Raw genomic sequence first — 27,231 nt, 5'->3', positions numbered from 1 at the left:
AATTACTAATAAAACAATTTATGCAAAATTCAATATTAGACCATGTGGAAACATAGGGGGGCATTCATCAAAACTGGGGCAGTCAGAATCTGAAGCAGTTGCCAATGGCAACCGTTAAGCTTCTCTCTTCAGTTTGTTCAGTTAAGATTTGAAAATGAAAGAGAGAAGATGATTGGTTGCCATGCACAGCTGCTCCAGATTTTGTCTGCTCCAGTAATTCCCTTCATAGTGTTTGCCTTATATATCTACAGTATTTCAAATGTTTTTGGTTCAGTTCTGTCCTCATATTATTACCTTATTCTTTTCCACTGCCCAGAATTCTAAGCCCTTCAGATTTTTTTTTATAATACAATAAAAAATGATATGAGACATTATAGTTTTTAAAACCTTTTCCTAGATTGTATATATGCTCTCTTATCCTGACTCCCAAGTTTCTCACGGTCCTACCAATATATTGAAGTTCACAAGCACATGGTAGTATATATAAAACTCCCTTTGTGCCACACAATGTAAACTCCTCAATCTTATAGGTTTTACCAGTACATGCCTCTTCTTCTTTTATTAGATCTTGCGTGGTTCCATGCTTGACATCTACCACATGCATAAAACCCTCAGCCTTCAAAGAAAGTGACCCCCATTCTTTATAGGGGGTTCTACCACATTTTGTAGTAACCTATTTCGCAAAGTGGCTGCTCTTCTATATATGATCTTGGGCATATTTGGTAGTTTTGTTTTCCTTGTATCTTTGTCTTTCAATAAAATGCCCCTGTGTTTCTTTAAACTCCCCTCTTATCTTTTGTACATTATAATCTAACACTATAGCATACTCCGTATTTTCCTGGTTCTCTGATTTCTCCTGTTACTTGCCTATGCTATCACATAGGGGGCTTATCAAGGTCTTAGCAACAAGACAGGAAAGGAAAATGGGGCCGTACACATATTAGATGACGAAGTGCATGACAGAGTGAGAGCATTTATTGATGGTCTATCATTTACTCTTAACTCTAAATACATGAGCTTTCTTATACTGTGTTTGCGCTAATATTTATGAATGTATTTTTTTACTGAAAATATGGGTTTGCTACAGTATCACTAATATCATCAAAAATTGCAATTGCCCTGATTTTATTCTGTGGGATAGCTGCTTTCAGAAAATGCTTCTTGTTATGAAGGTTTTAGGTAATCTTCAGGCCTAAAATGCATATTTAAACATGTGCGTAAAAGATAGAAAAAAAAACAAAAACATGGTAGCAAAATGGTTAACTGATGTCATGTATAGGTAAAGGTTTATAAAGATTGGTTATCAGCACCCAATAGCTCTTTTTTGTATAATAATTCTTTATTATTTCTGGATATAACAATATAAACATCATGTTAAGACACTCTAAAGGGAAGAAAACCGGTAAAAATCAACAAACAAAAAAAACAAGAAAAATATTCATAGAACATCGACCATAAATTTTCTATCAGTGTTCCCCTTAATGGTCTCAGCTACAAAGAAAAAAAAAACAAGAACCCAAAACCCCTCCCAACCCTAAACCAAACCAAACCAAATAAAAAAACAAAACTATAAAAAAAAAAAAGAAGGAAATTTCACAGTCATCTCCTCCTCCTCTCTCTCCTCCCCCCCTCCCCCGATGGCCATACAGATAAACTTCACGTTCCTGGTAAGCACACAATACCAATGTCAAGCTTTATCCATGGATTCCATGTGGCCATAAATTGTGGGTACCTATCCTGAGATCGCGCTGCTAACTCTTCCACCCTTCTTAAAAAGTTAATTTTTTTAACCCAGTCTTTAATTTGTGGGGTATCTTGGGACCTCCAATATCTAGCTATTACTGTTCTTGCAGCAAATAAGAAAAATCAAAATAGGCCTTTCTTGGTTTCTTTGATTGGACCCGGTACAATAGTCAATAACGCGATCTCAGGTGTAAAAAGTCCCTGAACCGTAATAAGATGTGCTCCTATTCTATAAACCATTTCCCAGAAAGGTTGAATCTCTTACTCAATATCTCAATATGCAAGCAAAGTTATTTTATTGCAGAATTGCATCACAAAGGTCTAAATGCTACCGTTTTGGGGCCCCGCAGGGTCCCTTCCCCAAGACAACACAGTGACATCACTGGGGGCCCTGGGAATGCTGGAGTAGCACTATGGGTTTGGAACTCCATTATGTGAAACCACTTTAGGTCACAACACCACCTGTTCTTTCTGCACTACGCCTCTTGGGCTAGGCCGTATGGCTAAGACTGCAAGGCCTAGCCTTTGTAAAGCACTTTGGCACTTATTTATTTTTCTCCACTTTGGTCTGTGCACTTTCACTTATTTGTGTGTTTTTTTCACTCCACAAGGCTGAAAGGTGTAGGTCTTTGGTCCTACCCTAATGTTGAGGGGGAGGATGTGTGGCCATCAGGTTCCCTCCTCCCTCAACAGGTGGTCTCTCTTCAGCAGAGCCCCCTAACCAGTAGTTATTGATCAGCTTCGGCTAACCATGAGGATACGAGTCCCCCTGGCTTTGGCTAGGTGGACTAGAGTGCTCTGCCCCTGTCAGGAGTCTTGTGCCCTTGGGGAATCAGGGAAAGGTCCTGTCTCTTCGGTCTGGAGCTGGAGTGTTTGACACACCTGTTCATCTTTTTTTTCTGTTTTCACATGCATTTTTTGGTGCACTAGGTGTTACTAGTAGTGGGCTTGAAAACACAAAAAGGCCTAGGAGATACCCTGGGAACTTTGAGGTTTGTGTGGGGTGTATCTTCTACACCCATGGTTCAGAAAAGTTAAGTATGATTTTGGTTTACAAAAGAATATGCCTTGAATTAAACTCTGTGTTGATATCACGTTTGTCACGATTGTGTGTGGACTGACCTTGTAATGGGAAGGTAATTTTTGATAATATTATATTACAAAATGACTTGTGTTGCAATTATATATGTTGTACCAATTTCTTAACAAAATTGGAGTTTTCCTTCAAAAAGTGAAAGTGATTTTTAAATTGTTTCAATCTGCCCTTACAACAGACACGATCTTGCTTCAAATGTGACAGGTTCAATTTGAGTTTTGAATTCATTTTGTGCTGACATATGTGTGAGGCCATTTATTTTTGCTGTGAAAGTGTCCTATGAATTAAGTTTGAGTTTGACTTTAGTTTATAAAAGAATGTGCCTTGGATTAACCTCTGTGTTGATGTCACATTTGTCATAAATCTTTGTGTCTGCAGTTTAGGTTTCTCTCTTGTTTTATTGGAGTATATGGTATATGTGAATTATACAGCTTCACGCTCATAGACATCGTATAAACAGTTGAAAGATTTCAGGCACGTTTTTTGGACAGCAATAAAACCAATATTTTTGCTGTGAGGCACAATTAAAACAAGCCATTTTGCTATGAACACTTTCCAGAGCCGATTTCCTAAACACAATGGCACGTGCACTTTCTCTGTGAGCTGCCTCAAGGAGATCTTCAGGCTCTAACAGGCAATCAATGCTACAGTGAGCCACAATAACGTGCTGGGCATTTATTGCTCACACAGGATCAGTTTAGAGTAAGAATGCCGACATAAATAATATTTGTACATTTCCCAAACTTTCAAAACAGCTTTCAGGGAATGCTTTGTGGAATTCATGATTATACCATTATACATTCCCTTAACAATGTTTTAGGTAAGAAATCAATTACACAGGAAGAGTTTCTTTTTTTAGTGAATTAACTGCCTTAAAGATTTAAAAACATTAACACACACTGATAACCAGTACGAGATGAACTTTGATTTGCTGTGGGTTGCTGCTCTAAAAGTAATTTATATAAAATGATACACAAAAAAACAAATATAAATATTTTTATATAATACTTTTAGACAATATTGAAGTTTGGTAACACTTGATAGAATCTAATATTGTGGGCTTTTGGTGTTTTAAAACAAAACTTTATTTGTTGAGATAGTTTATGGTAAGACAGCACTCATATTTAGTTTTTGGACAAATGAGGATGGCAATTTAATTATTTACATTCATTATTTAGGTAAATGGGTATGCAGCAGTATCTGTTACATATATACTTGAAAATGCAAAGTCTGCTTTGCATAAAAAACACTAAGTAAAAAAAAAGCACTAGAAGAAAAAAACCAAAATACTTGTCTTATACCCAGCACAGTGCTGGAGCATCTTTCTTTGCAAGATTTTGGCTCCTCTACCTTTCCTGAATCCTGAGAGAAGACCCAGTGATGCATCTATGCCTACAGGAAGTGGGCCAAAGGCTGAAATGCTCCCGGTTTGGCAAAAATAGTGTAAGGACGATATGGCTTCACCTAAAGCAGCCTTCTGATATGCCTGCTGGTACTTGGATGTTCCAAGGACTTGGGTACTATATGCACAGAACTAGGACACCTGCCAGGAGCCCCCTGAGGGTGAGATCAAGTACCATGACAGGTGACCCGGAAAAGCTAGGTGGTCAATATCCAGGCAGGAAGTCAGGGCTGGCGACGTTCCAAGAGAAAGTAATATGTTATCCAAAGCAAGGTTCAGGGCAGGCAGCATTTAGACAGAGTAATCCATTATCCAAAGCAGGGGTCAGTAGCAGTAGAAACTAGGCAAGGCAACAGAGACAGAAGTCAGGAGCTAGGCAGAAAATGCTTTAAAAAGTCCATAGCCCTTGTGATGCCTAAATAGAGTTCAACAGAATGGCAGCTAATCAGGCACGAGGAGGCTGGGTGGCTCAAACCAAATGCAGCCTACCACTCAAGATACTGTCAATGGAAGTGCTCTGCCGATGGCCAATGAGAGTGGTGGTGTGTGTCAAGCTGGGAAGGCAGAGCGGTGGCTCTCAGTGTAGAAGCGGCAGCTGCAGCAGAATGAGAAGGTAGAGAGCAAGCCTGGCTCTCCTAACAGTAGGCTGGTCCAAACAGGAGAGAAGGGAAAAGGGAATTAATATAACTAACAAGATAGAAAACAGAGGAAAAGTAAAAAAAAAAGAATGAAATAAGCAACAGGAGTATTTAGTAAAGGACTCGTGGCTAGAACACAGATGGCTCTATAGGATACAGTCCACACTACATTTTTAAAAATAAAACAGCAGCTACTAGAGCTCTTTGCCGGAACAAGCTCTATGGAACATTCCTCCAGGCTGATTTTATCTTTGTGTTCCAGGGTTCAGTCAGATCAAAATCACCACAGTTTATTAAGTCTAATAATGTAACACACAGCCTTCCCTGCCTTGTAACACTTAGCTTCCATTGTGTGTGTATCTGGTTTGACCATCATTCCCTATTGATAAATACCTTGCTATACACTGATTTGCCAAGTAAGACCAGGCTTAACTCCAGGTGTGCCAAGACAGTGCTTGCAAAATGTGTTCCAGATGAATTCTAAAATAACACAATCTACAAGATGACATTTCCACTTCCAGAGGCTCCGTCGTAATTATTCCACAGCCCAGTCAATTTGTTGCAGGCTGGTTTTGATAAAGTAGTTGCAAGTGGCTTGCTGAGGCTCAGATGTTGGCCTACGCTATATGTAACATTGTGTGGTTAGTGTTACAACACTTGGAAAACAAATACTTCACACCTGAGAAGTGAGGGAACTGTGTGAAATTGGTTTGAAAGCTTTACTTCTTTTCTTTTTAATATGCCTGTAATTGTGCAGCCAGATGCATTGGAACTTTCCCTTTAAGTCACGTTTATAAGAACGTTTTTTTTAATAATGTGCTGTAAGCATTGTTTATTTTATTGCAAAGCCTTTGGGTAGCAATTATATATGTTGTGTCAGTGTTTATAGCCAATACATATGGAAACCACTTTTGTCATTTTTGCACAGGTTTTCTAGAAACATTGACATTAACAATATATGATACCAAAGCACTTAGCAGAAGTTGCTGGATGTATATTTTATTTATGTGTCATATCCAGGACTAAAAGTACATTTTTGTTTCTTTTCTAAAAGGAAATGTAAAATGTCTTACATGAATGTGTACATTTGGTGTAGAGATGGTATCTTTCTGGATTTTGTATCTGCAGAACAACTGCAGAAATAGTGCTGGGCTTTCTTTTTTAAAAACCCAGAATACTTTGCAAACTAAGTAACTTAATCCATCCTATATCAAATGAAATGCTTAAATTCTTAGTTCAAGTAAAGATTCAATTGCAATAATAAATAGATGGTTTATCGTTGTGTACATTTTCCATAAAAATAAATTATAATATCTATCTATCTATCTATCTATCTATCTATCTATCTATCTATCTATCCATATATACACTATATTACCAAAAGTATTGGCACGCCTGCCTTTACATGCACATGAACTCTAATGGCATCCCAGTCTTAGTCCATAGGGTTCAATATTGAGTTGGCCCACCCTTTGCAGCTATAACAGCTTCAACTCTTATGGTAAGGCGTCCACAAGGTTTAGGAGTGTGTCTATGGGAATGTTTGACCATTCTTCCAGAAGCGCATTTGTGAGGTCAGGTACCGATGTTGGACGAGAAGTCCGAGCTCGCAGTCTCTGCTCTAATTCATCCCAAAGGTGTACTATTGGGTTGAGGTCAGGACTCTGTGCAGGCCAGTCAAGTTCCTCCACCCCAAACTCGCTCATCTATGTCTTTATGGACCTTGCTTTGTGCACTTGTGCGCAGTCATGTTGGAACAGGAAGGGGCCATCCCCAAACTATTCCCAGAAAGTTGTGGAACATGAAATTGTCCAAAATGTCTTGGTATGCTGATGCCTTAAGAGTTCCCTTCACTGGAACTAAGTGGCCAAGCCCAACCCCTGAAAAACAACCCCACACCATAATCCCCCCTCCACCAAACTTTACACTTGGCACAATGCAGTCAGGCAAGTACCGTTCTCCTGGCATCCGCCAAACCCAGACACGTCCATCGGATTGCCAGACAGAGAAGCGTGATTCGTCACTCCAGAGAACATGTATCCACTTCTCTAGAGTCCAGTGGCGGCGTGCTTTACACCATTGCATCCAATGCTTTGCATTGCACTTGGTGATGTAAGGCTTGGGTGCAGCTGCTTGGCCATGGAAACCCATTCCATGAAGCTCTCTGCGCACTGTTGTTGTGCCAGTCTGAAGGCCACACGAAGTTTGGAGGTCTGTCGCTATTGACTCTGCAGACATTTGGCGACTTCTGCACACTGTGCACCTCAGCATGCACTGAATCTGCTCTGTCATTTCACGTGGCCTACCACTTTGTGGCTGAGTTGCTGTTGTTCCCAGTTGCTTCCACTTTGTTATAATACCACTAACAGGTGACCGTGGAATATTTAGTAGCAAGGAAATTTCACGGAACACCTGAATCCAATGATTTGGAGAGGTGTCCTAATACATTTGGTAATATAGTGTGTGTGTATATTTGTATATACACACTGTATATTTCCATGGCAGCCACTGCACTATATTTGTAACGTTAATGCCCGGGTGCTCATCCACAGGAAACATCTATACAAATCTAAATTAGGTATGGAGGCACTCACATGCCTTACAGCGGAGATAAGTCAAAGCATCAGCATTTTATTGTCAACGTTTCCATGGACCTCAGTCTGTCTTTATCAAACCTTTGCTTTAACCTCCCTGGCGGTATTCCTGAGTCTGGCTCAGGGTTAACTTTCAGTATCAGAAGCGGTAAACCCGAGCCACTCGGGAATGCACAGAAAAGTGTCACTTACGAATTTCCCAATGAATCGCTATCACTCAATTCTGCAAGTGATTCTAAGTGCTAGCTATTGCATCATACGCCTAAATAGGCTTATAAAAAAGTTTAAATCACAGTAACAGCTCAAGTTCTACTCTAGGCCTTCCTTGCCTACACACTCCAAAACAGTCACGCTCATTGCTGAGGATAAAGATTTATCACTGAATCCGATGCATGGTCAAAGTGCGTCTCTCCAGCTGTTAGTGCACAACGACAGCAAGTCATGGAAGCCTGAAAAGCTGGATAGTGCTCAAACCCGTTCTGCTTAGTATACGATTGCTGGAAAAAGCAGAAAAGCAGAAAATGGAATGATAGCACAATAGCTATGATTGAGGAATGATAGGTAGGGAAACCCTTGTGGAGAGCAGTTGTTTCATATCATTGCCTTTTAAACACATTGTTTGACATCTGCAATACATATTACGTTTTGAACTAGGTCACTTTCCAAGAAGAGCGGTTTGGTTAGGTCTAAATCTGGTTTACAGCTGTCACGTCAGAAAGACCGGCATAATTTGTAACTTCACAGTAGCTCACTGACATTTTTTTTTGTTTTTTGCTTCTGCTTTTCAGAGTGTCTCCACTGCAGAAATCTGAAATTGTAGACATGGTAAAGAAACATGTCAATGCCATCACCCTGGCCATTGGAGACGGTGCCAACGATGTTGGAATGATCCAGACCGCACACGTTGGAGTGGGGATCAGCGGGAACGAGGGCATGCAGGCAACCAACAACTCCGATTACGCTATAGCTCAGGTCAGAGGCCCCTTGAACAGCTGTTGTAGACTGTTGACAGAGGTATTAGCTAGATGTATTAAGAGGCAACTTCTGAATCTAGCAAATTCATAGGGGGATATCATCTTTGCCAACACCAAAACCCAAAGCCAGCACCTTAGATACCCCCAGTTTACTTTACAGCATCCAAACCCACTGAGAAATATTTTATAAAGTATTGCATTTCCTATAAGCAAATGTATAGCTAGCAGCAGTGGGAGAGAGGCGCCACGCAGCACACTTGTGTCTAAACATCCCCTCTAAATATGATATATGTCCCTTTGACTGGGTGCCAAGAAAGATTTATAGGTCCATAAGTTCATAGTCTGGGAGTGAGGTTTTTATATAGTTATGCCATATCTGTAAAAGGGCCACTGAGCTAGTGGGTCTTCTTTGTAAAACTAAACCAGGGGAATGCTATTACTTAATCTTATTAAATATTTAAGACCTTTACACAAAGAGGTAATGCAAGTATACATTTGGAAATTCGCAATGCCTTCTCTTTATCAAAATGCTAGTTGTCCGACTGTCATATTGATCCAGTGGCTTCAGTACTATGGGGCACGTAAATGTAAAAATATGCTTGTTCTGGGACTGTAACTCAGAAAGTATTAAAGCCAAGAGGAAGTCAGGCAACTGTCGGGTCAGGAATGGCAGTCTACAGATTTCTCTTAGAATAGGTTTTCTTTAGGGAAGGAGTGTGGCTACAGTTAGGTTGCATTATCTTACAGTTTTCCATGCAACACAGTTGAAAGGAGACCTACCAAAGACGTCACAATACATCTGAAGTGTTTAAACTCAATCTACAGTACGTACATTTTCAGTCGCATCTGGTTTGAATGAGCCTGACAGAAGGCTCCTTTTAGCCACAGAAAGGAGTTAGGAAGTCGAGTTCCAGACTTTGTGAATCACTGACACGGCCCTTTCTGCCCAGTTATATTCTGTTGGATTTGCACACCATCAATTTTATATCAAGCCATATGCAAGTAGAGGAGGCTCATTTAATGTGAATGTATAAAGTTAACAATGACCATAATGTGAATGTACTGTAAATAAGAAGACTTGAAATTCAAAAAAGTTTGTGACCATTTAAGATTTTGTCAATTTATTATAAAAGGTACTCCACATACATGTTTCACGGGTATGTGGATGATGCACAATAATTCACAAAAACTTGGTTATAGCATACAGCTAATATACAGAAGCATTCATCATACACAAAATCATACACAAAATAAGTTCCTTCACTATATGGTCAAATAATTCATCAAAAACTGTAGATAGCAGCAGCATGTACAGTAATAACAGCAGAAACTAGAAGCAAGAGTGAAAAAGCACCATATGGGCTCAAAGAGATATAATATAAAGCCAAAATTCAGTATAAAATAATATAACAAACATTATTTATGTAGAGCAACATGGAAACCGACATGCAGACCACAGAGGACCAACTGATTGGTTGGAAAACATTTCCTGTACCTTCTTCTCAGTTGTAGTGACATCAGTAAGATATCATTCAAAAAAACAAAACCTCTGTAGGCATCCTTATAAGTCAGTTATAAAGCCATGCCTATCCTTCTCCTCTTGTTTGGAAGAAATCATATTAATTCGAAGCCTAATGATTTATATATCACACTTTAGGTCTTGGTCACAGCACATTTGAAATAGCCTGTGCATTCTTTCCAGATGAACTGCCATGTTCTCCTTAACAAAGCAATGTGTGTGTTATAAATTATCTGCTATCTGCTCTGGGTTAGCACCTTCCAAATAGCATTAAAGAGCTTACTATTCATGTCTCATATTCTGACTCTGCCAGTAATGTAGCTGGGTGAGAGTTGTACAATGGTTTTGTCAGTGAGGTGGAATGCTCATTTAAGCTGGTCCAAGCTCCCCTCTGTTATACACAATAGCCCATGTCAGTGTCTGAGGGCAGCACCTGCTTCTACCATCACGCTCTTCAAAAGAGCACTATCTTCTCTAATGTGGATATCAATTACAGGAATTTTTTTTTTTTAAGTGCTAACTCTCAATTTGTGCTTTTTTTTTAAATATGGCGATGCATTGGGACAGGTATTGGACTAATTGTGCATATCTGACGTATTTGCATGTAAGAAGTGATTTGAACTGCAAAGCTGAAGTATCCTCTTCTGAAGGCAGTTTTAGACAAACCCAGGTGTTGATTAAATACTGGGTTTTCAGTAGTGAAATAGGGAAAAATTATGCGCCCAAGGGTGGCCAACTGTCCAAAAATGTAAACGGACTGCTCATAAAAAATGTAAGCCGTTTTAGGATTACTGTAAAGTCTGTGATAATTCAATACAAAGTATATTTTCTTGATTCTAAATCACAGGGCACAGGGAGGTAAATTCATTAACCACTGGGTTATTTAGCTCCCTTTGTCACTGTCAATCAATCAAAGTCTTGTATAATCTCTACCAGCTCATCTCAGGTTTTTGTTAGTGTCTTTAGTTGATGGATGCCTTCTTTTTGCTCTTTGCTCTGAGACAAGTACATCTTTTTTCTGCACATTCTATTGAAGACTCTTCTAGCAAGTTTCGCTAAATGTTGCTCACATGCATTGTAGCACCTAACAGCAGCTATCCAGAGCTGTCTTTTCCTCAGCAGTGCCTTGATAAACTGTACCCAGACCCTTCCAGAAAGAAGATGCGGGGATGGCCTGTAATGTGTTTAGGGCACTGGATCCACTCTCCATAGCACTTTGTACAGTGTTTGTAGCTGTCCCAGTGTGCTTTACAGGTCCAGGGTCATGGTCCATTGCAGTAGAGCCCTGTCCTCTTGGATCCACAAACCTTTGCTGTGGATACCTTGGTGACTCCATGGGGACTAGTTCAGTGTGATCTATGCCTTCCCTCTTCTGAAACTCTTGTCTCCTTTGCAGTATTAAGATGAAGGGTATTCTGTCGATCATCATGGCTCCCAACTGGCCTAGGAGACCATGATATGCAGGCGTAGTCAAACTCCTGGTAGACCCTCCATGGGTACTTCTGGATTGTCCAGGCTTACTGCCCCAAGGACTGGTATTCCACCCGGCTGCTCAGGCACTGGCTTTAACAGCTTGTATGTTGAAGCCCAGTTCTTCAAAGGCAAAGACCTCTTGAAAGCTGTTTTTACTACACGTCTAAAAGCTAGGAAGTTGACCTTCCGCAATGTCTTCTATCACACCTGGCTTATTTCGTCTGGAGTGAAGTGCCCCATTAAGTACTCCGTGGAACGCAACCTATCTTTCCTCCACTCTAGCCTAGACCAGCAGTTGGCCTTGAGCACTGTCAAGGGACGAATTTCTGCCTTGGTGATTCTTTTCCAGAGGCCCGTCCAAGTTGATCTGTACCTTCAACAGCTTTGGTGAAGACCAGGTTCTGTTCCTGACACTCCAGTGAGAGCCATTTAATATCAGCAGGAAATGCAGTATTCTCCAGTTTGTTAGTGCTGACCATGTATCCTTTTTGTCTGCTCAGTGCTCACATTTTTGTTTCTGCCCTGCCATAGATGTCTACTATGCTCCTATCTTCTCTCCAGGAGTTTCAAAAACCACTATATATGGAGTCAGCAGTCCCCCACTACCTGTGATGAAGGGAAAAGGTGCACAGATGCTGAATGTGTACTAAAGCACTGTTTCAAAATATTTATAGTAGCAATAAGGGCTGTGATAAGCAGAAGCAAAGAGCTTACTGACCGGTTGGGGATGGTGGCAGGATGTTGATTCAGGTGGTGTAGAAGAGCATAATACTCTTGGGCAGATTTTTTTCTATATTCTGTTGAACTGGTATGGGGCTTGAATGGAATGGTGGAGAGCTCAAAATGTCCAAACGTTAAACACACATTTTCTAGAGTTAGAACTTAAAAAAAAAAAGTTGAAACTACTATTACTCCCTAAAGTATTTCTTCACCTTTCTTTCACTATGTTTTTGTACATTTGAATCAATGTTAAATGTTACTTTAATTTTGGCCTTACACATTATTTTTTTATTGTAACAAACAACACTATAAACATATACATATAATAAACATGTGTAATTGTTTTGCTAATCAGTATGGTTCCTGTCATAAGGGAATGAGAGACATTTGCCTCAAGCACCCCCTGTATAGCCAGCATTTGGCAGGGTCTTCACTTTGGCTGTCTTCTGTAGAATCTGCACCCCTGTACAATGTGGGAGAAGGCATCATTTCGAGTGACCATAGAGGCGTACAGCTTGTGTTGATTTTGGCTTTTTTCTTCTATTACTTCACATTTCTTCCTTACTGTAAATTAATTTATTTTACAATTAATAAAGATGTGACACACAGCCTCAGCTTTACATTATAAAACTTTAGAAAATGTGTGCACATTAAATCATTTTCTTCCCTTACCCCCAAGTCAAAAGCAGTGCGTGCCATAGACTTGTTATTAGAGTTTCGCATCAGGTTTCCTCTGACATTTTTTTTTTCTTTCTTCTTTTATAGTTTTGTTACTTGGAGAAACTTCTTTTAGTCCACGGAGCCTGGAGCTACAATCGTGTGACCAAATGCATCCTCTACTGTTTCTACAAGAATGTGGTCCTTTACATCATCGAGGTAAGATTAATGGCAAACCAAACAAGTACATCAGGCCAGTGTGCTAGTATTGTCTGCGGCCTTGCTTGGGACATCCGCTGCCTGGCCTTAATGCAAGCCAAGTATAACAGAACAAAATGACATAGACATTTATCAAGTGGCGAGTTCCCCTTCTCAGCTTATGCACAGCAGACTGCAAGAATGGCTCAGTTTACCATATTCACATCGTCTCTTGAATGATGTGCACCAAGCACAAAATCCATTAAGTGCACAGAGACAGCTGCCACAATATTGGAGGGCACATGTTCCAAGCCTCTAAGTAATCATTCAGGACCTTCCCAGCTCTTTATATTTCAACTTCAAACAGTGGTTTACATAGCCAGATCTTGGATGGGCCTGGGCTGTGCAGTTATGCTTTCAATGCAACACACAAGGTAAATCCGCAAATAAATCCTGGGCTATAGCTTACCGCTACTAAATACAGCTTGAACAAAAATTGCTTCTGCTTTGATATCTGTGTCACTGAAGATATGATATTATGACCTTCTGGACTACGGGGGCAAAAGAATGGCTGTGATCTCCTCTCTGCTGTTCATAGCATGCTCAGGGCTTGTCAACAATACTGTTTGAGGAAAACCCCATATGTAGTTAGGCTAAATACCCAGAATGCAATGGTGGTTATTGTTTGGGCCGTGAAGTCTAGTGACAGAATGCTGCTCATGTTGCAATGTTCCTTATCTGTTTATTGGAAAGGCCTGCTGAATCAGTCATTGAAAAACATTTCATTTTCTGTGTACATTCTGTTGCATACATACTGCGTATGGAACAAAATATGGCTTTAATAGTTCAGTTCTGGATTGATCAATACATATCCTATAAATTCACTAGAAACAAATGATGTAACTTCACACAGTCATACCCAGTGATGTCAGAGGCTCTTAGTGAATTTAGAGGCTATGGTGAACACTACTGGCTATGGTGGCTAGCTCATTCTGCATACTCTTTTAATGCATACATACTATATAGTATTATTTTTAGTAATCTGTGCCTGCTTATGTGGACTGCATAGTTCTAAGTTTTTGAAAAAAGACTGCATGATGCAGTTTATTGGTAGAAAGATTTGTTAGGAGAACAAAACATACATACATACAGTTATTTTAATAGTGTAACTATGAAACACCTCTTGTGACCAGAAGCATCCTCATGTGCAGCTAATAAACAGGACAGCACATCAAAAGACACTTGCAGGATAAAAACAAAAGAGATGCACTCATTTTGTCTATGCAGGGCCACATGACAGACCCCCTAATATTCACCATGCCTGCACTTCTTCTTTCATTGTAGCTGGCACAGAAATCAGAAGTGTTGATGCCAGGGAAAGCATTGATGTAATTCTCTCAGTTCATGTGACAGTCCTTGGGCCTAGCCATTGGCTGTTAGCAGGTCATATACTTGCCCATACCGGGAAGTGTAGGGACGGAGTAAGGAGTGGTGGCGAAGTGCTCATAAGTTGAATGTAAGGGGGTCTGTGGGGTGACTTTGCAGAGGCACTCTCTAAGGCTTGTCCTACACTGTTAGAATATTGGCAGGGATCCCAACCTGAAAGAAGCCATTTCAGGGAGGTGTCCTTCTCATTTCAGGGAGTTGCCCTCTACGCCCCCCCTATCCGTGGAGGGAGGTTAGGGGGGTTGGGAGAGAGCACCCCCTGAAATGATGGCAGATAGCAGAGGAAGCAATAGCTTCTTTGCTATCTGCAGGCTTTTTTCTGATTTTGTTTTTAGTATTCTGATAGTTGCAGTCGTCAGAATATTAAAAAAAAGGCATAAGAATGCATAGCTAGATTCCTATTGGCTATTCCACTTTGCAATAGCCAATAGCAAACTAGCTATTGCACCCGCCCTCTGCTGCTTTCAATCACCGGAAGAGGACCTGATAGAAAAATTCAGGTCCCCCTCTGCTGATTGACAGCAGCAGTGGGCGGGTACATAACCTAGTTTGCTATTGGCTATTGCAAAGTGCAATAGCCAATAGGAATCTAGCTATGGATTCGTATGCCTTTTTGTTTCTTTTCTGACTGACGGTCGGGCCGCGGCTCCCGATGTCAGAAAAGAAAAAAAAAAACGATCGCAGGGAAAGGTTTATCTGCTCGATCGAGCAGATAAACCTTTCCGGGAGGAAGTGTTTCTCTCCCGGGCGGCCGGGAGCCGCTATCCAATAGCGGGAGACTCCCGGAGCGTCCGGGAGAGTTGGGATGTCTGTATTGGCAAATTTAGGAATCAGACAAAAATTCTTGCAGTGAGTTGCCCTGCCGGCTTGAGAGAAGCCAATTATTCAATCAACTTTTGGTGGAAAGAACCAGGCCGAAATTTGTCCACTGAACAGTGGCCACAGTAAATCCGCCTCAGTCACTTTTCACGTACTCAGACATCAACAGGTACCCACTGTCAGAATACAATAGATTTTATTAATTCAGCCTGCAGGATGGACAGAGTATATCTAATAGTGTATGGCCAGCTTAACAACGGTAAGATAATAGATCAGCCACACAGCGAGTGCATTGTTTTTAGTGGAAATTGACTTGCATTGTGAGAAGGAGCAGATAATCACAGCCATTGTTCAGCACTGCAGAAAGAAGCGCCCGTATATTATGAGCAAATAACGTTGCGGCTATGTACATACTGTCTATAATTATAAACCATACATAGAAGCAAAGCTTTACAAACACATTGAAAAACAATATTTACAAACTGATCATTTACAGGTTTATCTAAAAAACATGAAAAATAGATCCCTCTAGATATGTTTGCAGTGTTTTATAAACTCTGCTACCCAAGAGCGATGAACATCTACAGCTTTGAATATATTGGAACAGTGGCAGCATATGTGTGCTGAGCCTGTAACAATACGTGTTGTTAGCTCTACCGATAATTGGAATTATGTAATTATATATAATTGGTTCCATCATGGCTTCTGCAGCTGCTGCTATGGATCTGCAGCATCAGTATAGTTCCTATCCACAGGAGTGTACATCTACTGTGTGTAGTAGTATTCTTCTGGCAACAATTCCTTGTTCGCTTTTAAAATGTGTGTAAACCCGAGCAGTAAACTTTTATCAATTGCTTCCTTTTGGGTTGTTTAATATACCATTGAAAAAGTGTTGTTATATCTGTCTGTGAAGGTTCTCATTCTTCCAGGTCATGGTATATCTGTAAAAAATAAGTCAAGGCAACTGGACTTGCTGTATTTTTCTTGAAGACGTTTCACTGGTCATCCAACCAGCTTTCTCAATTCAGAATGACTTGTACAAAAATTCTCTTGGAATAACTATGGTGAATGTCGCTCCAATCCACATAATCTGTAAATTGCAACCAGGTGTTGATTGCATTTGCTTAATTGGAGCTAGGAGGTGTTATTAACCTGCCGAGAGAGGTGTTAAAACAGCATTGTTCCCCCCCCCCTCTATTCAAACTTGGCTTCTCCATTTTTACATAAATTGCTTCTTTCACACCTCTTTTAAACCAGTCCTCCTCCCTATCTAGGATGCGTACTTGACTGTCTTCAAAGAAGTGACCTTTTTCCTTTAGATGTAGGTATACTGCTGAATCCTGACCAGAGGGTTTGGCTCTTCTATGCTGCCCCAGAAAACTGGTTGGATGACCAGTAAAAAGTCTTCAAGAAAAATACAGGAAGTCCAGTTGCCTTGTCCTGTGTCCTTTGCATTCTGCATTTATCTCAACAATGTTATTAGCTCTGGCCAGTTCACCTATGTGAACTACAGAATAACCGCCATGTTATGAAGTTGATGAGTGGGGGTTTATTCTGAAGTCCTAACACACTTCCTTTCCTAGGGCAACAACGCTGCTTCTACTTAGATACATTACGGTACAATGAGCAAACATTGTCACCTTAGGACAGGAAGTGTGTTATTTTTAGAACCACCAGGTGAAAACAAAGAAAAACAAGCTTAACCTCCCTGGCGGTATTCCCGAGTCTGGCTCGGGGTTAATTTTCAATACCAGGAGCGGTAACCCCGAGCCAGACTCGGGAATGCAGAGAAAAGTGCTAAAAAGGCCTCCGCAAAGGATGTGGGATCCGCGCCCTCAGTCCCCTCATTGAGGCCGACCACCCTCACATTGTTGCGCCTTAGCCTGTTTTCGGCATCATCTGACCGTGAGTCTTTTGGCACAAAATTCCTGACATAATCATACCGCCAGGGAGGTTAAAGGAGATCTACGGGCACACATTGTATTAACCCTGCAAGGATTAACTGCTTGTTTGTGTCTAGGTTAAAAAAAGAAAAATGTATACTAATGTTTAGAATGTGTTGACTCGAGGATCCTAAAGTAGGGTATACACAGAGCTAGAGCACAGCTCTACATGAGTGCGCTTCAAGATATACAATAGCACTATGTTATAATTATTTTTGCCACATTTATACATATGGTTCATGATTTATGTGTCTATACACTTAGCAAGATAACAACAATTTGTTGTGATTTCACTGTACATGCGTTGTGCATAACGCACGTTATTTGTTTTGAATTCGATTTATTTATTTCACAGTTTTAGTTCACTAGTTTGTATTGTCATCGCAGTGGTGTTATCTATTTTAAATATATACACAGCTAGAGTTTTGTATGAAAGAAGACGTTTTCGGAACGTTCGTTTTCGTATCTGTCAAATAGTATGGTGCAATCGACAGACGAAAACGACAATGTTCCCGAACATTTTCATAGGAGCATGTTGGAAATGTTTTCTCGATTGAACGTATTTCTTTTAGTGAATGTGGTTTTCGTTTGGAAACTCCATTCATTCCAAGATAGAATAGTAAATAAAAATGAAGCAGATCTCTGCTTCATCAGCTTCTTTGGGGTCCCTAGATGACATTAGCTGACTAATAGACCCCTGGTGTATCCATAAAGAGGACCTGTCACATACTATTTGCAATTAGATAGGGGGCGTGTTAGCTCCCTATGTGATAGCAATAAAGTTAAGTGTAAAAAAAAATTATAGTAACATATTAAAACATTTAAAAAATGGCAAAAAAGTTTGAAAGTCCCGCGGCCCCATGTATGCGCACATACAAACGCAAACACGCATCAGGTGCGCCTATGTTCAAAAACTAAAATTGCACCACACATGTTACATATTGTCGCAAACATCGAAGTGAGAGCAATCATTCTAGGCCCATCAATCACTGTTAACACTAAACTGATGAGCAATAATAGCTTTTAAAACATTGCCTTTGGGAAATTTTGGGTGTTGTAGTTTTTTGCGGTTTCACAGGCTCACGCAATTTTAAGGCTTGACATGTTTGGTATTTATTTACACAATGTATCCTAAGAATACTGGTTTGATAAACATTTACGCGAATACCATGCAACATAAAAAATTGCAACTAGCATTTTTTTATTCTGCAGAGCTTCTGCTTTCACAAAATATATAATTGTTTGGGAGTTTGAAGCTGTTTTCTAGCCAAAAATTCAGATTTATTCATGTGTGTGAAAATATTAAGAAGTTGCTAAGTGGTTAATCTTGCCGTCGGCATACACAGTGAGGTTGATTTACTAAAGGCAAATAGGCTGTTCACTTTGCAAGGCAATTTCCCCTCAGCTTAGTGAATTAGATGAAGTTCTGCGGACTTCCATCATCCAATCATGTGCAAACATGGATGAAAGTTATGTTGTTTTGTGTTTTCTTTAAGCGAAGCTTTTTATAGGTTGAGCCTTATGTTGACTTGTCCGCTGACTCTGCTGGCAGAAGTGAAATTTTATTCCATTTAGGTGTGTCGATAAAGTACTTGCAAGATGCTTTGTAAAATAAATAAAAAAATGTAAAGGAAGAGAAGGTGCAGTGAAATTCAGTGGAAAGCCCCTGGGATCTAATGCAAACATACTGCTCAGCGGATGGTCTTCTAACAGGAAGAGCTGCACTTCCAGGCACAGGATCAAATCAGGGCTTCTGTTGAATTTCATGTAGAAAAATAAACGAAGTGCACGCTTTTTATTTTCACGTGTGCACATTGTTTAGAAGGGGTTCCTGTGGTGAATAACCACTAGCTGGACAGTGTTGCTTTAGCCAAGCTAAATGGCCGAGCCTCCTGGCAGGAGAAGGTCTGTGTTTATTTGGCTTTTCTAGGGATGTGCCTGAATACAAACCAGCCGTTTAAGGAAGAGGTAATGAACAGAGATGTATTTAGACTTAGTGCTGCTGTATGGATTTTGCTGTATGGATTTTACAGTATGTTAATTCTTCGTACGTGAGTTCAGTGTGTGCCCTACGTTCTTTAACTTCTCTGCACAACACCATCAGCAGAAATAGAAGCGGCTTGTAGAGATCAGTTGTAAACCCTTTTCTCATTTTGGAGCATACTTATCAGAGAAATAAAACTATGATAATTTCAGTCCACTGGGAAATGTGGTGTATTCATGAAACACATACAATATACAGCAATAGTGATGCACTAAAACAGTGTATCTCAATTTTTTTGAGTCACGGCAGCCTTTATGCAAAATTTTGAGCCCAATGCAAAAACACACAAAACGTGGGTTTTCCCCTTTATATAGATGTGCTCCCTTCGAATCAAGATTTCTTCCTTTTCACATCAGCCTCCTTTACATCAGGTGTCCCCCCTTTCACATCAGGAGCCCCTCTTTTGTATCACAGTTCCCCTTTCACATCAGACTTCCTAACCCCCTTCACATCACAGTCCCACTACTACAATGGTTTGAGGCAAACCAGGGAGCCACAGCACCCTGGTTGAGAAAGGCTGCACTAAAAGCAGACTCAGAAGTCTGTAACAACAGAGGCAGAATTTGCAGCCATGATGTGGTTGTTCCTGGTAAATGCAAAAAATAAAATAAGTAAATAGTTTAGGATATTTAAAAGATTCCTGGTTCTGTGTCGGCCAATGACAGACACAGACCACAGCATGTACTGTATGTATATGTAATACTTTCCTAGGTGACAGCTGACCAAACTCTGTACCGATCAGGTACTCATGGGAAACCTACAGTATGTTGTGCCTGAAAGGACATATTTTCTTGAAGCTGAACTCCAGACAACTAGCTAAGTATGCAGATGGGATACATATAAGGAAGCTGATTCACCTGGCAAAGGATATGTGTTTCTTCCCACAATCCACTCGGTGGTAGATAGTAGAGTTCTTTTTAACACCACTTTACTGTTTATTTGCAGAATCACAAACACTAAACTGTTGAGCCTTAGTGACATTGGTATGAATTAAAGAGCAACGACTAAACCTGTAGTAACTGACCAAGCAGCCTATAAAATAGTGACAAAGCAACAAATTGGCCATTTCTTGTTAAAGAAAGCACTGTAGAAATTAATGTTGTCTCATATTTAATGCCCAAATTAACTATTTAAATCAGCTGAATATAAGTGTAGAAAAGTTTTCTTTAGAGTAGAAAAGCCTGAGTACCTGAGTAGAAAAGCCTGTCCCCTGCCAGAATACTGTAGAAAATGACTCTTGCTCTCTGTGTGGAAGTAGTGGTCTCTCAGAGGTCCAACAAGCCCCATGCTGTGTCAGAGCTAGAGCTTTACAATCAGCAGAGGACATTCACTTTGCTGATTTCAAAACTATAGGTCTCATTAAGCAGGGTGTGAGAACTCCAGAATGGAATTTTTAAGTGTTGCATGGTACATGCTCATTCAGAAGTCCAAATCTACAGAGGTTTTCAAGCAAACTCACTGACTCTATTAAGGCAGCTCTTTCAGCAGACAGGCCTTCCTCAATGGTTAACTGGAAGCTGCTTTAAAGAAGCATTCAAGGCAATCTAAAAATGTACCCTTGCGCTACCCAAGTGCTCATTTTGGTCTGGGGCTAAAAAGAAGAAAATATATTCACCTGATCTTCCGCCCTGCAGGAGCCCTCACCTCTCTTCTTCTCCGCTCTGGCGATGGAATGTCTCCATGTGTTCTCACATCTAATGCAGCTGCATTAGACATGATGACATCCAGGGTCCTTAAACCACCAGAGCCCAGGGTAGAAGAGGCAAGGGAGACTGGTCTAGCAGCTAAACGGGACCAAGGATCAGGTGAGTATATTTTTTTTATTTTAGCATATAGACTAAAACGAGCCGTTAACCCTTGCAGTGCGTTGGTAGCCCCCACTGCAAGGGTTCATTTTTAGAACCAAACCAAACGTGAGAGAATCCAAAATGTTTTCAATTGTTTACAATTTGATTACACAAAAAACAGCCAATGCGTTTTGTGGGCAACAACACTCCACCCTTATCAGGGCTTACAGCAGGGGAGTGAGGACCTGAAAACGCTCAAAGCACTTTTAAGTGTCATTGCTGTTTCCTCCCCATTGGGGAAATTGTTACTGTCAAGGTGACACAGCCACAGGTAAGGATAAAACCCTACAAAGGGGTGACAGGCTGAAAAACCTGGCAGATGTTGCAAACCTTACCCAATCCCACAACTGCAAAAACACAGTTCTGGGTGTTGTTCCACTTAAACATTGTCTGAAGGATGATGAGGTCATCCTTCCTGCAGATTTTTATATAAGCTTTAAAACAGAAGCAGGTGGCAATCTGCAATATAATTTGCTGAAAACCCTTGTAATACACAATAAATATGGGAGGTTTTTTTTGTTTAATTAAGTCTAACATTACTTCCAGATACCAATATGGAAACACATTTCAGAAATCTCCTACAAAGCAGTAGTGTAAGTGGACTGTGAATTGCAGAACTGGGAGATGTATATTCATATTTATAGCAAAACTCGGAGCAACTACTTGACTTTTTTGCTTCATAAATAGCCTGTGCAGAGTACATTTTGTGATCTAAGCTTCCTACTATCTATTAGCTAAATTCATCTTTCTTATCTTAGCATTAAGAAGCTTATAATCTTAAATCTAGTCTGCTTGTAATACACTTTGGGCTTCTTGCCAATAGACTTCACTTTGGGAGTCTTCAAAGATTCACGTTTCTTTTTCTCGTTTGCTAGCACACAGGACTTAGTGTAGCTTTACTGTTCAGGATGTTTTGGAAAGAGGCCAAAATTTGCAATACAAAGAAGATTGGAGTTGAAAATATGAGTGTGATTTCATTGGTAGTAGCAAGAAAACGAAGTAGTACTGAAAGTGTGAGGGAGTGTGCTGCAGCTTCAGACGGTGGCTTGTGGGAGAAGTTCCCTGGCTTTCATGAAGTAGAAAAGTATATTACAGAAGGTGTTGGAGAAAATGTTTTATGCAGAGTTTATACCGTCTTTACATCACCTAAGCAAATATTTATTTCCTTGGAGAGCCACAGTGAGAGATATCATGCACATACATTGATAGATCAATAGTGCTTGATAAAGTTGCAGAATTTCTCACTGCCTCTTGATTTAGGAAATTGGATGGTGGCTTGCACTTGCACCTTAAGGTTTTGTTAAGGTGACACCCTGTGGCCGGTGACACGCACTCACTTGGGGGGCAGAGTCTAAGCACCAACCGGTTTACACCAGAGCTCCTGTTTGTGGAGATGGATTTTGTTGCTTGCTGGTACCAGGTTGCGGCCCCCCCGAATCACCCTACCAATGGATGAGTGGGGACAGGAGGGCTCCAATGAGGACACAGTAGTCCAGATTGTGGTCAGGATAAGGCAGAGGTCCCAACAGGAGACAACCAGAGAATGGTCAGACAGTCCGGGTCAGCAGCCAGTTGACAGGAGACAAAAAGAAGAAATGAGAGCGTAGTTGGATCCAGGCAGGGGTCGAGGCAGGTGGCTAGAAGCGAGTGGTCAGGCGGCCCATGTCGGCAATGAGCAGTCAGTGGATAAGCCATGTCAAAGACATGTCCCTTCATTTGTTCCCACTGTCAATGTAATGTATATGAGTAAGTCAACTTTATTTTTAGAGAAACCAGCAAAATATGCTTGTCCCTTAAACAGTGCTTGTTGTTTGAGGTTTGAGCTCAGGACTTGGCAGTAAAAACACAACAGTTAACCAGCATGGCCCTCACTAATCAATCTATACAAATTCAGATTTCTGTGAACAGAATTAGTCTATGCACTGCCAAATTTCTTAGTTTTGGATAAATTGGGAAAGGGTTAGGACACCTGTCCAGTTTTTACTGCTACGCAGCTACATTAGAGAGCTATATCCTCACTTCCTGTCCTGCTCATACTGTTTTGTCAGACAGGAAGTAATATCAACTCTCCAACAGAAACACATAAAGAAATAAAAATGCTTTTCTTTATTAGAGTAGGAGAAGACTAGAATTACGATTAGATTCATGTTTCTGTTGCAGGTTTTTCCTCACTTTTTGTCTGTTGAAACCATTGTTAACAGGACATGAAGTTAGGGTAGATTCCGAAAAGTAGTCCTGAGCAGAAGTAAAAACCCAGCAAGAGTTCTAATCTTTCCCCACTCCATCCAAAACTAGAAAAACATTTTTGGCTTGACTTATGTTTTTAAGTTTTAAAAAAATTCAACTTGCAGTTGAATTTTTGTAGTAGGTGTAGTAGGTGAGTCATGATGGCTTTGGATTGATCACAAAAAGCAGATTCAGGTTTAGTTTTTTTTTTAAACCCTGTGGGTATTATCTGTGGGGAGAATCAACCCAGGACTTTGCTTTTACCCTTGGGGATCCTCCACAGCTTTGACTGACCGTGCCAAACAAGTACTGTATTTCATTTTCATATCCCAGAGAGGTTTCTCAGAACAAAGAAGCTGGGTTGCTATGGGTTGCATCACGTTTTTATTTTGTCCTTTTGTCTTATCATTTTTATTTTATTTTGAGTAGCTTGTTGGATGGTCCTTTTCATGAGTCTTCTCTTTCTAACTCCTGCATATCTTTCCTTAGAGGTGTAAATCACACAATATGTAAAATATGGGGATATTTTCTCAGGCCCAGTAAGAATTTCCAGAAGTATTGACATGGGTGGTCTAGAAAGAATGTATCTGAAGGAATCCAAGATATTATGGCTGACAAACTCTAGCCAGCCTTAGGTTTATTTTTCTATATTCTGGTCAAATACACACAAAGTTCCTATGTATTGTGTTTATATCTACACACAGTAATATGTATGCATATTAATTGCTTCTCCACCCCTTCAATAAGTTTACGATTCTACTAATTCTAAAAGCCTAGATACAAAAATGGCCTTATTAAAAAAAAAATGTATCACATTTAATTCAAATGTGTATTTATTTGTATTTTTGTACTTGTATTTATATAGTGCTGACATATTATGTATCTGTTTCCAGAGAACATAAATCTAATGCTCGTACCTCATTCAAAAAAAATAGGGCAAATTTTATAGTAGCCACTTAACCTACCAGTATGTTTTTAGTGCCTGAGGCAAAACTGGAGGGAATTCTCATGGGGGAAAAAATAGTCTTCAAAGTCTATACAGTGTAATGTTGGGGAGCTCACAGAGCACTCGCACAGGGTTTTTCATAAACCAAAAAGTCTATATTCTTTTTCTTCAGACAACTCACAGGTGAAAAACACAACTTCAGGCTTAACTTCCGCATATAACACAAAGTAAATTGTCTCACCGACTCAAGGTTGAGCTGTTCACTCAGTGTCCCAATTCCAGGACTTTAAGGCTGGGTTCACACCTAGGCGTATCGAATATGCGCGTTTGGCGCGTTTCCGTGGGCTACTTGGCTTTATACCAATGGAAACGCGAGACAAAAATGCCCCAAAGAAGCTCCTGTACTTCTTTGGGCGTAGGGGGTTTTGTAGCGCGTTCATACGGCCTGTAATACGCCCAGGTGTGAACCATACCCATAGGAAATAATGGGATTTCGGTGTTTGAGCGTTTTGCAGAGCGTTCGAACGCACTACAAAACGCCCAGGTGTGAACCAGGCCTAAAGTTTGCCTCAACAAAACGCTTCAGGACACTTTATACCCTTTAACGGCTTCCAGCATCTTTCCACACTTATCCTCCAGCCTCCCTGGCTGCTCTGTGTGTGTGTGGCTCCACCACACCACCTGGCTTGGCCCTTGCGTGCCTCCAGCACACACCACACCAACTCTCTGAGCTCTGGGCTCTTAATGAGGCTGCTTTCAGCCACCTGATCACCGGCAACATCTGACCTCAGGACTGGAAATGTAATCCCAGAGATTCTGATCTCAGTTACAATCCGGAAAAACCGGAAGAAACTGAAAGACCAGTTTCTTCCTTGCAGAACTATTTGCATTCTGGAACCTCTCAGCCCCTCTGGCTGAGAGTCCTGGGTGACTGTGTTGCCAGCATACTCAGTGGCATTGCCACGCACTGCCACAACAGATGGCATCTTTGGTGGGATTTGATTCCAGTTATTTCAGTTATATTAGTAAAATTAGCCTTCCTTTGAATGCCTCTATCATATTGTGACCCCCCTCCCATACCCCAATTAACAGTTACTTGATTACCTATGTCCTTTCACTGTTTATCAGGTAAGGCAAAGTCTTTAGAATTTAGAGATATCAGTATTTAAATGTATTTTTCTTACAGGCGCAGTATGTGCAGTTTTTTTTCTCTGTACCTACATTATAATTATTCTCACCTATCAGGGCTACCAACCCTGAACCATTTTGTTTTATGTAACGCTGCCCAGAAAAATTATGAACAGATAATGTATTTTCAGACACATCACTGTAACACTGAACTGATTTTTGTGATCTGATGGAATGCTTTTTGGCTGTGGTTCTTAAAAGGTAACTATACTTACGAATAACCTAATGCAGATGTAAACCCATAATGTAAAGTATTAAAAACATGGGGACAAGTTAATCCCCAATATTAAATCAATTTGCTTTTGTTAAAAAGTGAAAAATATATTTTTTTTTACAGCTTCTACACAAATGATTGGATGGTTTGCAGTTCCGCTACTTTGTGATTCACTAACATATAGTAAGGTATTAAAGCAGCCTCATCAGAGATTAGTGACAAAAGGGAGTGGGGTGAACCGGTGCACTACAGCAACTTCTGAATGAAAAACTGACTGCAGTTTTGTGACTACAGCAAACCTTTAACATTTTCTGAGTGGTGACAGCTTAGCCAAAAGCTGAGTTTCCCTCCTTTGCTTTTGTGTCCCTGCTCTTGATATTTTTTTACTAAGAGCATTTCTTGTTGCCCATATCAACTAGTATATTACCATTCATAGCCCTAGAATAAAAGTGATTAATTTGCCTAAATTGGTTGCTACAAGAATGTATTTCTTTCTTTTATCACTGTGTATACAGTAGATATTTTAGGATGAGTATAGTACTATACTGCTAGTATACAAAAGAAAGTGGCATGCCAATGAATACAAACAAAAAAAGTATGCATGATGTTCTGAAAGTACAATTTGTATTAAAAAAATATACTCTGGATGGTCCTTCAATGAAATTGTACTGCATAATAACTCTGCTTGGTTCCAATGGTATTATATAGTTCACACAAAAGGGTTATCAGATTAAAAACCATAAAGTGTGGCACCCCAATATTTGATTTAATGATTCCATTTTTTCTATGACCCTGTCTGTTCACACCAGAGCGTTCAGTTCCAGAGCATGTGGAAAAACTGCAGCATGCCCTATTTTTTTCTGCTCTGAATCGTACCAAAACGCATGCAAACGCCCTGGAACGCACAGAAAGCGCAATGTAAACTAAAAACGTCCTGGAACGCGACAAAACACACTGCACTGCATGTGCAGAAACCCATGCAGATCTGGTCCGGATTTTGTGTGAACAAGCCCTTAGAGTTCCTTTACCGCCAGGAAGACCAGCAACAGTCAGATGCAAAAAAAAAGGATATCAAAGGTATAAATACAGATACAATGGATACAATAAAAAATTTTCTGTAACTACTTCAAGTGACACTAAACTCAGGAGTTAAATCCAAAAAATGCATCCAAGTACCTTAATGATTAACAAAAATGTAGCGTATTTGTGTATCACTCTATACATCCCCAAATCATCCCTGAATTGGTGCTGACACTGTCCTTCCTTCTGGAGGGTGACTACTTTTGTTCCCCATGGTCCCTGTGTGTGTGCTGTAAATCTCCCTTCCATCAGTGGCGGAACTACCGCCGGTGCAGGCGGTGCGGACTTACCAGGGCCTCGGGCCTCTAGGGGGCCCAGCACAGTCCCAGCGCCGGATCGGTACCCAGCGGCCAGCGGGCCCCCCATTTCTGCGCCGAGAGTGTCGGATCATCCGTTCATCCGACACTCCCGGCGCAGAGATGGGGGGCCCGCCGGCCGCCGGATACTGATGGTTGCCATGGCGA

At 40.5% G+C, this 27,231-nt stretch overlaps 1 protein-coding gene across 1 annotated transcript in view; it reads left to right on the top strand.

The window, feature by feature from the left end:
* The window catches only part of ATP8A2 (ATPase phospholipid transporting 8A2), a gene marked incomplete at its 5' end in the record, with an annotated part of 434,715 nt that overhangs the window by 194,573 nt on the left and 212,911 nt on the right, over positions 1-27,231 (top strand). Inside the window, 2 exons of the mRNA XM_018566377.1 lie at positions 8,262-8,445; positions 12,925-13,035. Of these exons, the coding sequence (XP_018421879.1) occupies positions 8,262-8,445; positions 12,925-13,035 (295 nt within the window). The remainder of the gene's footprint in view (positions 1-8,261; positions 8,446-12,924; positions 13,036-27,231) is intronic.

This window comes from Nanorana parkeri, unplaced genomic scaffold (genome assembly GCF_000935625.1).
Source record: "Nanorana parkeri isolate BGI_ZX_2015 unplaced genomic scaffold, ASM93562v1 scaffold945, whole genome shotgun sequence".
Lineage (NCBI taxonomy): Eukaryota > Metazoa > Chordata > Amphibia > Anura > Dicroglossidae > Nanorana > Nanorana parkeri.
This window is presented reverse-complemented; position numbering and strand designations above follow the sequence as displayed.